At 37.7% G+C, this 12,726-nt stretch overlaps 2 protein-coding genes across 2 annotated transcripts; one reads left to right on the forward strand and one right to left on the reverse strand.

Moving 5' to 3' along the window:
• Positions 1-725: 725 nt before the first annotated feature.
• Positions 726-4,655, reverse strand: LOC113772259 (putative late blight resistance protein homolog R1A-3). Its single transcript, XM_027316851.1, has one exon. The coding sequence runs from the start codon at positions 4,653-4,655 to the stop codon at positions 726-728; it is 3,930 nt and encodes a 1,309-aa protein (XP_027172652.1).
• Positions 4,656-6,256: 1,601 nt separating this feature from the next.
• Positions 6,257-6,910, forward strand: LOC113772268. The gene has a single exon (XM_027316860.1). It carries the CDS (start codon positions 6,257-6,259, stop codon positions 6,908-6,910), a length of 654 nt encoding a protein of 217 aa, XP_027172661.1.
• Positions 6,911-12,726: the final 5,816 nt, after the last annotated feature.

Raw genomic sequence — 12,726 nt, forward strand, 5'->3', positions numbered from 1 at the left:
TAATGGTGATGTAAGCAAATATATTTGGAGAAATAACCCACTATCCAAACACACTTGTTTTTGCTTCAAACTACCCCTTTTTTTATTCAATTTTTTGCCTTTCATATGAGCACTTCCTAGTTTGATCAATTCCAAAAATTTCGCTCTGCAACTTTAGTCCATCTTCTGGAGAAATGAACTTCAAAATATAGACAGATGAAGGAGAAGATTGTGGTGCAGACGAAGAAATCCAGACAAACATAAGAGAAATTGTTGGAGCAAATGAGGAAAGGCCACCAGAAATAGCAATTTCAAAACTTCATTGTCAAACCACTAGCAATAGAATAATTCCACTGTGACTGCACCTTCATTACAGAGGCACAGAAAACGAATTCAAAGTATCAGAAGTAGCAAGAAAATGAAGAAACAAAGAATATCCTAAGCTGAAACCATTGCCAGGTACTGAAGTGAAACACAGAAGCTAATAGATGAAACACTCAGCAATATTCTTTATTCACAAAAATCCACTACAGTCATGCATTTATTAGTACAAAGCGTCCTTCTTCAAACAAGAACTAAACTTGGTAACAAGTGACCATCACGACTCGATTTGTTAATTAGTACATTGATTTTATATCCAAATCTCTGTCAACAATGAAAAACATAAATAGATTCAACCACTTAACATGTTATGTGACGTGTGCGTGCGAATTCTTGCTTCTGAATAGAACATCCATAGTCTTGTATCACTGGAAGATAAAGATCTTGAAATCATAATTTCCTGAGCTCTTCTGTTCCTCCTCAATCTTCCAAAGTAAACTTTTATCCAAGACTGGACAGTGACGCACCTCAATTATTTCAAGAGGTTCAATAACCTCTAAGCAGGAAGGGATCTCTTCTAGTTTGCGACATTGCTGCAGCACTAATTTCTCAAGACGGGGAAAATGATCGCCTGTGCTGGTCCATCTCACAATGTCCAAGGATCCTAACTTCAGGAATCTGAGTTTTGGGAGTTCCCATTCTTCTTCCATGTCCCAAGTATTCTCCTCACAGTGAATGGAAAGTAATTTGAGTACCTCAAGATTGGATAGATCTCTCAGTTCTGGAATTATACTCGAATGCAAGTATGACAGAGACAGTTTCTTTAGGTTCGAGGGAAAATGAAGCTCGCTATGATACTTTACTCTTCCAAATGATGAGGACAGGTGGAGTGATTGTAGTCGACTCAAAAACTGCACTGCCACAGTCCTGTTGCAATCCCCAGTAGATTTCCCGGATTCTAAGAGTCTGCATTTTAGTCTGCGGATGTTTGGCAACTTCCTCAGTATCTTTTCAATGCTTTGCCCAGAAGAAAGCCTAAGGACAGAAAAGGTGTCTAAGTTGTGTAAGGCAGAGGACATTTCAAGGTTTTCTGTGGCCAAACTAGACCCAAGCAAGCTAAAATCACCATGCAGATGTCCTAATTTCTGCATATTCCAGATAGTATCTGGCAATACAGCTGTAGTATGACTTTTGACAAGAAGAGTTTCTAAATTTGAGAGGTTGGATATTGATGATGGGATCGAATCGAATTCACCCTGAGCTGCCAAGTACCTCAACTCAACAAGCAATAGCGTTTCACTTGGAAAACAAAATCCTAGATGGATTTGCTCCAAATTCAACACATTAAGAAGTTTGAAGATGCACAGATTGAATAAGAGACGACAATGCTTCGGTCCATATGCATTATCAAGAGGAAAGAATAGTATAGAACGTACACTGGGACAAAATATTCTTGACCTCTCAAAATGTTCTTGGAGAGAATACACGCACAACCGTTGCTGATTACACTGCCCATTGAAGGTGAGAAGCTCGTCATACCCACTTACCAAAGACAAAAATTTCTCCTTTTTGGCTGTTACCACACAAAACTCATGCAACAGATCATGAACACGACAGGCTTTAATGCCTCCTAAGGATCTTTCTTTGGAGATCATAACCAAGCTTCTGCCAATCAGATCATTGATGTAGTCCCCGGCCACATCTTCTAAGCTCTTTCCATCACTTTTTTGAACAAATCCATCGGCAATCCATAATCTCATCAGCTTCCCAAAAGGAATCTCCCGGCCTACTGGAAATGCACCAAAGTAAAGAAAGGATGGTTTCAGATAATCAGGTAGGTTTCTGTAACTCAACTTTATTATGTCCATGCACTGTTCTGTGATAGAAAGAGTATTTAAGCTTAGCCTTCCTGCAATCTCTTCCCAACCATCCTGCCCTGAATTCGAAAGAGTTCCAGCTACAATGACTACTGTGAGGGGTAATCCCTTACAATTTTTTGCTATTTCCCTCCCTAGTTTCTCATCATAGCTATCCCTGCAAGATAGCCTCTTTTGTAACAGTTCCCAGCTCTCATCATCAGTGAGTTGGCGAAGGGGGTGAGGCTCACGGTTAGGATTAATTTTTTTGGCTACTTCAGGATGTCTACTTGTTAAGAGGATCCTGGTTCCATTGGCATCATTGGGCAGCGATCTTTCCAACCCACTCCATGCGTCAGCATCCCAGACATCATCCAAAACAATGAGATACTTATTTTTCATTAAACGCCTTTTGAGCTCTTCCTCCAAATCGACTTCACTCTTGTTCAGATATTGATCAGAAAGTTCAGGAACAATCCATCCCAAAATCTGAAGAACCAAATCTTTCTTTGTATATACTTGAGAAACAATGCACCATGCATGACTATGAAATGTGCATGTAACTGAAGGATCATTAAAAACACTTCTGGCCAAAGTAGTCTTACCTAGTCCTGGCATACCTACAACAGAAATGATATCCAGCTGTTTTGATCCTCTTACAAGTTGATCAATTATCTTCTTTGCCTCGTCATTCAAACTCACCACAGCTTTGTTGATTGCTGGTGTTCTACCCTGTGATGGCAAAGAATCGGAAAACCTGATAGGTTTTTGGGATGGCAAGCTACACCTATTGTCACCAATCTTCATGGCCTCCATCTTAATAAAATTAATTTCTTCTGTGAGTGGACCAAATATCATTGGAGAATAATCAGGATCATTTCCGACCACTAAGGATTGAATCATAAGTTGTGCTTTGTACGCCACCTCTACAGCATGACGGGAAAGAGCTTGAAGCTTTTCATCCTGATTACGTTCTTCCAGATTATTCTCCAACAAGGATCTCAAGGATATAAGATCATCTAGTACTGTCTGAATTTCATTGCTTGCAAAAACATTTGAATCAACCTTACAACTTGGCAAATCTTTGAGATTTTGTAGAAAAAAGTTCATAAAGCCAAGCTCATCAGTCTTAGGAAAGATAAGTGCTGATGTTACTACCTTGATAAGCTTAATCTTTCCCAGCAGGTTGACAAGTGCAGAATCCATTTCCTTGGCCAAGCCTTCTTTCAATCCTTGCACAAATAGTGAGCAAATTACGATCCCTGCCTCACTGACAGCAGCTCGAATGAGATCCTTAACTTTGTTAGGCAACTTCTCAAAGTACTTCTTGAGAATGGTTCTCAAGAATCTGAGCCCCTCATAGAGAATTGGCATTTGATCCTCCAAAGAAACCACACAAGTAATACTGTGCGTCAGTCCTTCCCAAATCCGATATAGGAGAGAATCAACAAAATCCCCTAGTATATGCTCTTCTATCTCCAATGTCCGAGCATGTGGCGATCCAGATAGCAAGACTTGGATGTATGTCTCACGGATTTGTGGATCAACAGCCTCCATCTTTTGTAGCAGCTCAGAAAAGATCAACCGCATTTTATTATCCCGTGCTTCTTTATAATCATATGGGTAAAATGCCCACATGTGGAAGACTCTTGCTGCTGCATCGATAGCCACAACTTGTAAACGCATGAAGAGAACTTCCAACTGCCCATACTCAAAGCCTCGCCATTCTGCAAAGCGAATGAAGTTCTTCAAGAAAGCCACCTTCTCTTTGAGGGCTTCGAGTAAATCTCGCACATCTTGATCATCAACTCTTACCCAAGTTTGGACATCCTCTATATTCACTAGCAGGAAGTCGATGAATTCCATAATTTTTGGGCCCCAGCTGGAATGGTTTTGCAATGAATTGTAGTAATCCAACAAATTGATATAGGATCGGCTGATTTCTTGCTTCGAATTGTAGATGCAAGTGGTTCTTATTTCGCCAACCTTGTGATCAAACTTGGACTCCCAATCGAAAGTCCAGACCTCCTCTCCTCCGACACCATAAGAGTACTTATCTTTTCCCTTCAAGAGATTGAAAGAGGCATTGCTGCCCATCCCCATGAAACCCTGATCATAGCTGAATCGTTCTTCTCCCATATAAGAACGACCATACGAGTACGTTCCCTGTTCCAAGGGGAAGAACTGTTCCTGTTTCAGGCCGATCAAATGGGAATTCAAACCCAGTTCGCGGAATCTTTCTTCACTAAGACAATCATTATACAAGTCCAGAATCTTTTCCTCTACTGCAGGTTCAAGGCTAGTCAAGAAAGATGCCAGATTATTGTTGTTACCAGGTTTGGAATACAGATCGTAGTTCCACTCTCTTGCACACCAAAAGAGGGTCCTCAGAAGTCTCAACTCCGCCTTCAGGTCCAACACCCTGAAATATTCTACACCAAAATCTTTCACCAGCAACTCTAGATCACGCAAGACTGTAGCTATGATATCAGAGGCCATCTCTGTCTCTTTCAGATCAGATCCCTCAGCTCTTCAGCAGCAATAGAGAAAACTGAAATGAAAACTTGAACAGCTAAAGCTAATGCTGACTATTCCACTCTGCCAGTGGAGTATTCAGTCAAATTCCATTAGAAAGGAGATAAAATTTGGAAAAAGATCCACAAGTTCCGGCATTTGCAATGAACTGAAATTATTGTAGTAATTGTAGTAACTTAATACTCCCAGAATGGACAAAGTAGCCGGCTTTCGCAAGTTCCGGCTTTTGCAAGTTCCGGTTATTGCTAAAGATTCCACGCCCAAAATGGACTCCGTTAAATAATTGTAGTAACTAATATTCACTGCGTCAATCAAGAGTGTCATATTTTTCATTTTAAAATGCTTTAAAACATTTATCATGTTAAAAAGATTAAAATATATTTTATTTTTTTTTTAATATAACTCTTATTCTTTTTAATCATATGAATGCTATTCATTCAAATTTAAATTTTAAATTTATGAAATTAAAATTAAAAAAAATACAAACATCACATTCGGATCACTATTTTTGAAAAGTTAAATTCTCAAAATATAACTAAATAATCGGAACGGAGGAAGTAATTGCAATTCTGCAATGCATCAATCAAGCTTTACTTTTCTTGAGGTGATCGGAGCACTACATTTCCATTTCTTGATGCTTTTTTAACCTGTGGATGGGGGACCAAATGCTAGATTTTGGTGGGGTAACGGAGAAAAGGAAAACACTGTACACCGGACAAGCAAGAAGAGAATCTAGAAGTAAAAGGAAAAGGATGATTGGGATTTAGGGATTTAGTGGCTTTCAACACAGCCTTGCCAAAAAAAAACTTGGAGATTCAGAACACCTCCAAATTTGTTAGTAAGCAAGGTAATGAAAGCTAAATACATGAGAGATCAAAGCTGGTTGGAGAAGGAACCCCAAAGACAGCATCATGGTGCTGGAAAAGCATCCACAGTGCAAGGAAACTACTGCTTGAAGGATTATGGAAAAGAATTGGTGATGGAACAAATGTAAACATTTGGAAGGATAAGTGGGTAATGGGATCAGAAAAGGGTATAGTGACCACAAAAAGACCTGCAAATTGTCATTTAGAATATATAAGTGATTTGATAGAGGAAGGAAGATGGAAAAAGGAGACACTACTGCAACTATTCTGCAAAAAGGAGGCAGAGCTGATAGAAAACATCCCTCTTAACCTGCACAGAAGGATGGATAGATCATTCTGAAGATTTTCCAAAACTAGAGTGTATACCATCAAATCTAGATATGCAGTGGCTAAAGAGGAGGAAAACCAGCATAAGAAAAGGAAGGAGATGAATGCTGAAACTAGTTGAGAGATTAGGAAGCACAGCATTTGGAAGAGGCTATGGGGACTTAACATAAAGGTAAAATTGGAGCACTTCATCTGGAAATGCCTGCAAAATTGTATCCCTGCTAATGAGATGACCTTTAGAAGAATAGGAAAGGGAGATGGAAGATGTGATTGCTATGGAGAAGAATTTGAAACTATAGAACATATGTTTTTCTTTTGTGCAAACGAGAGGGAATAAAAGAGCAACAACACAACTTGTGGAAATGGTGGGAAATGGTAATACAAGCAAGCTCAATGGACCATGGCCAATACAGGATCAACATCACAATCATCATATTATGGCAAATCTGGAAAGCTCGGAACAAAAAGGTGTTTGAAAGAATCAATCCAACCTCAAACAAGATTGTGAAGAAGGCACAAGAAGAATGGATAGAGTATGAACTGACAAAGGAAACTGAAAGGGAAGAACCAAGCAATGCTGCTATGTCACAACAACAACAACAACAAAGCAGGAGGAAAACATCAAAGGAAGGAGTCATCAAGTTGCATATTGATGCAGTAATATCTGCAAGAATGATAAGAACGAGGCAAGACATAATAGCAAGGAACTGGATAGGAGAAATTGTGAAGGCAAAAGGGATAGTACATCAAAGAAAGAGTGAAGCCAGCATAGTGGAAGCACTAGCTATAAGAAATGCATTAGTGATGGCCAAAGATGCAGGGTGGACCAAAATAGAGGTCTACACAGACTGCAAATCAGTGGTGGATCAAATCAACACACGCATTGTAAATAACTACAACATTGCAACTGTTTTGGAAGATATTCAGGAGTTAAGGCAATGGTTTCAAAGCTGTAGCTTTTCTTTTGTGCATAGAGCAGAAAATAGATGCAGCCATGAACTAGCTCAATTTGCGTCCAAGACATAGAATAAGAATGTGATTTCCCAGTATAGCTGCTAGAATTAGCAAGAAAGGAAATGAGGGCAGTCCCCTTTTGTTATTAAATTTTGTAATATCAAGTTAATATATAAAAAGCTGTTAACGTTTGTTGGAAAAAAAAATAGGACCAAATGTTGTACACTTCTTGCAGAGAATCAAATAGTAAACTATTTTGCTGTCGCTTCACATATGCTAAAAAATATATATACACCAGAGTCAGTGTACAAGATATACAGGGATTTGATTTTTGGTTCTCTTGCGAATGCCAATAACGCACGTGCAATAGGGTTGTGAACGAATCAAGTCGAATCGAATTTTAATCCAATCGAGTTCATTCTTGACTTGATTTTACCAAACTCGAATTCGAGCTCGAACTCGATAAGCTCTCAATATGTTCGAATTAGAGATTGATAAGTCATAATTTGTTGCTAAATTAATAATTATTTTCCCTTGATTTTAGCCAAATATTATTTTAATTGTCAGATTCTACTTATATTTGGTTAATGGTGCTAATTGTAGGAAAATGAGCAAAACATGATTAAAAGTGGCAATTTTCCAATTAATTTGATAGTGGACTTTTCTTATTTCGGGGGACCATTCTCAAGGAAAAGAAAAAGTGGAGGAAATTGATTTGTAATAGGAATCTTTTTAAGAGTTGGATTGGTATTAGGAAACCAATCAATTAGATAATTGGGAGGGGAGCATCTTCGTAGCTAGAGACGAAAAGAAGGCAATAGTTAGCAATTTCTTGTCATTGATTTGCTTTGCACGGATTTGAGGGAGAAAAAGCCGGATCCCGCGTGATTAAGACTTCAGCCAGCAACAAATTCGGAGTGATCTTCTTTCACGGGAGAATAAAAAGAGCACAATTGCTTTGTTCTTAGGATGATTATTAATTTTTTGGCTAGTTGGCCGATTTGGCCAGGAACAATTTTGTAAGATTCAGATAGCTTTTTCGCATGGTTGTTCTCCATTAATGGAGGACTAACCTCCTAATTCTAGTCAAGGGACAACTGAAAATTTGGTTCTGCAATTACTGTGAGATCGAATTTATTTTAATCGCTTCCTCATTTATTGGTATTTATATGATTCCTACTTTTAATTGTTATAACTCTTGTGTATGATTGATTAGTGCGTAATAATTAATTATTCATATAGGCTATTTTGCTAAATAGGGGTAATTGAATCCGTAATTGTTCGTTATCTCTATCCCAGTAGCAATTAGCGTAATTGGATTTATGTCAGGAAAACGGACAATCTAATTTAAACAAACCCTCGTAGCGTGTTTGTTAGTTAAGATTGGGCCTTTCTAATTTTTAATGCAATCTAGAAATTAAATCCTACGGTCGTACATAGGGTTGTTTTTGGGTTAGAGAAATAGTTAACGGTCGTACCTTAACTATCGAGAAAGTAAGGAAAGGTTGGTTGTTTATCGTGTGTATGACAACTATAACCAATATATTAATAAATGTGGAATTATCTGTGAATCGATGATCAGTGCATGAACCATTTCTGAAGTGTACCCTTGGTTAGAGTTTTTCTTAATTATTTCTCTTAATTAATTATTTTCTGCAGTTAATTTATTTAGTTAGCATTTAATCCAAGAACCCCCCATACTTTGGATTCTAGAAGAAACGAATTATCCCCAGTCCCTGTGGATTCGACCCTACTCACCGCTATATGCAAAATCTATATTTTTCTCGAGTAGGTATTTATTATTGTACAGGTTCGGCACCTGTCAATTTTTGGCGCCGTTGCCGGGGACTGGTGCCTGATTAATTTGTTTCTTTTTTAGTTCATCTTGTTTTCATTTTTTTCTCTTATTTTTTTTTATATATAGTTTATGGCTGCGAACATTCCGTATTTTGGTGATAGACTAGATTTTATTTCTAGAAGGGGTTATGAGGTTTGTGCTTTTTCTAATGATCAATGGGCTGCTGCAAATTGTGAAACTTATTTTGCCTCAGATCATTCAATCGACATATGCCATGCATTTCAAGATGGTCTAAGTGCTCCAATAGATACTTTTGGAAATTTTTCGCCTCAATATCAAACGTGGTATGACCCTTATTCAAACGGGTATAAGCAAGGATGGTGGGATGATTCAATTTTAATTATGAACAAAGACCAATAGAATTTCAACAGCTAGAGTCTCAAGAATCGTCATCCATATCGAGTATGTCTCTTGAAGAAATAGTTGAATCACTAGCTATTAACACATATTAATTCAACAGGAGTACATCAAGTCAACAGGAGACACATAAATTCAACAGGAGACACATCAATTTCACTAGGAGACACAAAGGCTGATTAAAGAAATGGAAGAAGGAAGGCGTGAATTCGCAGCTACAATGAGTAAATTGATGTCTCCAATTTATGAAGAATTGCCCTCACAAACTATTATCGACCATGAGAAAGATGAGAGTGCCATTATCCTGACAAATGACATGGTACTGCGAGAATCTCAAGAAGAAAGATCTAAAGATGTAGTTGAAAATAAAGTTGAAGTGCAAGAAATGAGACACCAACATCAAATGGTTCAAGTGAATGAATCCAGTGAACAATCTCCAGATGCGGTGACATCTCCTCCATTTCTTAATCAATATTTTTCTAACTCTTACTCTTTAATTCCTGTTAGTGAAATTGATTTTATTATATCAGAAGATTTTGAGTTTCATGACAGGAATAAATTAAGAGTTACGATGGCAAAATATCTCGAACCAATAAGTGCTCTTGATGGAGGAGTGAGTGAAGATTTAAGGTCATCACTTGTTTGTTTGACGCCATCTACTAATCCATGGAAGACCGTAGCTCGTGTGCTCAAGAATTACTCTATTTACGAGGGATATCAGGACTACATAGAAGATGAAGCACTGAAACGAGCTACACGATTTTATCCTCCGTGAATAAACATGGCAATGTCTAGCCAAAGACATTAAAGAAATGCGCTACTTGGGAGGCAACCCAAGGCCTTTGTTTTAGTTTTCTTATATTTTTGGAGTTTTTGTTAAGTGTTAGTTGCATTTAGTGATTTGTTGTTTTTGTCGCAGGAATCTGGTAGTTAGACGTGCCCACGCCAGGTGGTCACGCCTAAGGAAGGCAACTCACGTCCGTGGGCAGAAGACTCTCCATTAGTTAAGCGTGCCCACGCCTAGTGGTCACGCTTAAGGAATTCAATTTCCAAAAATTGGTCAGAAGACTCTCCATTAGTTAAACGTGCCCACGCCTGGTGGTCACGCTTAAGGAACTCAATTTTCGAAAATTGGTCAGAAGACTCCCTAATAGTTAGGCGTGCCCACGCCAAGTGGTCACACTTAAGAATCTTAATTTTCGTGGGTTGGTCAGAAGATTCAAGGGCAGTTAGGCATGCCCACATCTAACGCAATGGTTTCAAAAAAAAAAATTCTTTTCTTTTCTTTTTCTTTCTCCTTTTCTTTTTCTTTCTTTCTTTCTCTCTTTTCTTCTTCCCTCCCTTTCCTTTTTATTCCTTTCTTTTCTTTTCTAGCCGCAAGACCGCAACCAAAGAACTTCAAATTCCACCGCCACCGTTGCGCTATTCAACGTGGGTCGTCAGTTCCTGATTATCGCTGCTTATCGCGCGTAATTCTTCCTCATCTATCGTGAGCCACCTGACATCCTTAGCTGCCGATCATAGCCTTCATCGTCATCAGTTTTGCCATTGAGTTCTACATGTCTTTTGCCTCTCACCTACAGTTGTGCCACAACCCCCCTTTGATGATCAGGAAAGTTTCGTTGTCCCTTTTTGTTTTGAATTTTATTCTTTAGTGCTTACATTGGGGACAATGCAAGATTTAGGTGTGGGGGGAGTAGTTATATTGGCATTTATTGAAAAAGTGCAAGTGTAGGCATTTTGTTGGAATTTTTGTTGACTTTATCGACCATTTGGTATTTTATTGAAAAAGTGCAAGTGTAGGCATTTTTGTTGGAATTTTTTGTTTGACTTTGTCGAATTTTGTCCAATTTTTTGCCTATCTTTGTGCATATTTGTGATTATTCCTGATAAACAATGGTTAGATATCTCAAAATTTTCTATTGCCAAGATTTTATACTTTAAGGTGTTAAATATGACATGGTTAAGGTTAAGGGTATCTTTTTGGTGAATATTTGAGATTTTGTGACTTTTACACTTTTTGGTTAACTTCTCTAAGCATTGTAAATATTTGTCTAGCATTTTTTTTTTGGTGCAAATTGGTTCAACTATTAATCTTAGTTCTCCATGTTTAAGAAATAAAACGGGTTTGTGTGGTATTTAATTTTATTTTTGGTGCTTATTTATGAATAGTATTAGGCTATACTCCGCTAGTATCGTTGCCTAGTAACCGGGAGTCTTCACCACAAGTGTCAACTTTCGCGTCAAAAAGCGACGATAGCTATGAGTATGTGATTTTTAAGCGATGATGGTTGAGTAACCAGGCTCCTTCATTTGGCCAATGTCGGATTTCGTGTCAAAACGCTTGAATGGCTAAAAACTAAGCATTCCCCCGAAAAAAAAATCAATTAAGTGTGGGGATATTTTAGAAAAAGTGCTAATAGTGAAAAATGTGGAAGTGTTCGAATGAATTGTTAGCCTGCTGATTCATGAATTTTAATGTTGAGATTTTGCTTAATAGTCGAACCATTTGCTTATGGATGCTGGTTGAATATTTTATATGCTTAGATTAGTTAGTCATAAATTGAAAGAGTCCTTAATCTTCAAAGCTAACTAGAGAGATATTTCTTGAAAATTGCCACTAATACTTGACATATGTTTTAATTATATCTTGGCAATAGAAGATTTGAGTAATACTATTGTTTTAATTTAATTACTTGATTTATGTTCTCATGCTTGAGGACAAGCATGGTTTAGGTGTGAGGGAAATTGATAGGTCATAATTCGTTGCTAAATTTATAATTATTCTTCCCTTGATTTTAGCCAAATATTATTTTAATTTTCGGATTCTACTTATATTTGGTTAATGGTGCCAATTGTAGGAAAATGAGCAAAACGTGATTAAAAGTGGCAATTTTCCAATTCATTGGATGGTGGCACGTTTGGGATTGGTTTCCAAGTCCGAGTCAAATTCAAGGCAATTTTTGAAGGAAGATTTTGAAGATTTTAATCTTCATTATTAGTTTTAATATTGGATTAGAAAACTTGGAATATTTTCTTTTATGGTTTCTTTTCCTATTTAGGAGATTAGTTTTATTTGCTAGTAGACTTCAATTAGAAAACAAAAATAATAAGGGAAGCCAGATTCCCGTTTGATTAGGACTTCAGCCAAAAAAGCAAGGAAAGGGCCGACTTTGGAGAGGAAACAAAGCAAACGAGGAGAGCACAAAAAAGGGCCGGATCCCGCGTGATTAAGAGTTGGGGGGCAGCAACAAATTCGAGAGGAACAATTCGGCAGGCACTTAGGTCTTTGTACTTTTCTTTTTAGCCGACTTTGGAGAGGAAGAAAACGATAGAAAAGCTAGGAACAATTGTGTGAGCTTCAGATTGCTTTTTCGCATGGTTGTTCTCCATTAATGGAGGACTAACCTCCTACTTCTAGTCAAGGGACAACTGAAGATTTGGTTCTGCAATTACTGTGAGATCGAATTTATTTTAATCGCTTCCTCATTTATTGGTATTTATATGATTCCTGCTTTTAATTGTTATAGCTCTTGTGTATGATTGATTAGTGCGCAATAATTAATTATTCATATAGGCTATTTTGCTAAATAGGGGTAATTGAATCCGTAATTGTTCGTTATCTCTATCCCAGTAGCAACTGGCGTAATTGGGTTTATGTCAGGGAAACATA

The sequence above is a fragment of the Coffea eugenioides genome, chromosome 1 (assembly GCF_003713205.1).
Source record: "Coffea eugenioides isolate CCC68of chromosome 1, Ceug_1.0, whole genome shotgun sequence".
NCBI classification, from domain to species: domain Eukaryota; kingdom Viridiplantae; phylum Streptophyta; class Magnoliopsida; order Gentianales; family Rubiaceae; genus Coffea; species Coffea eugenioides.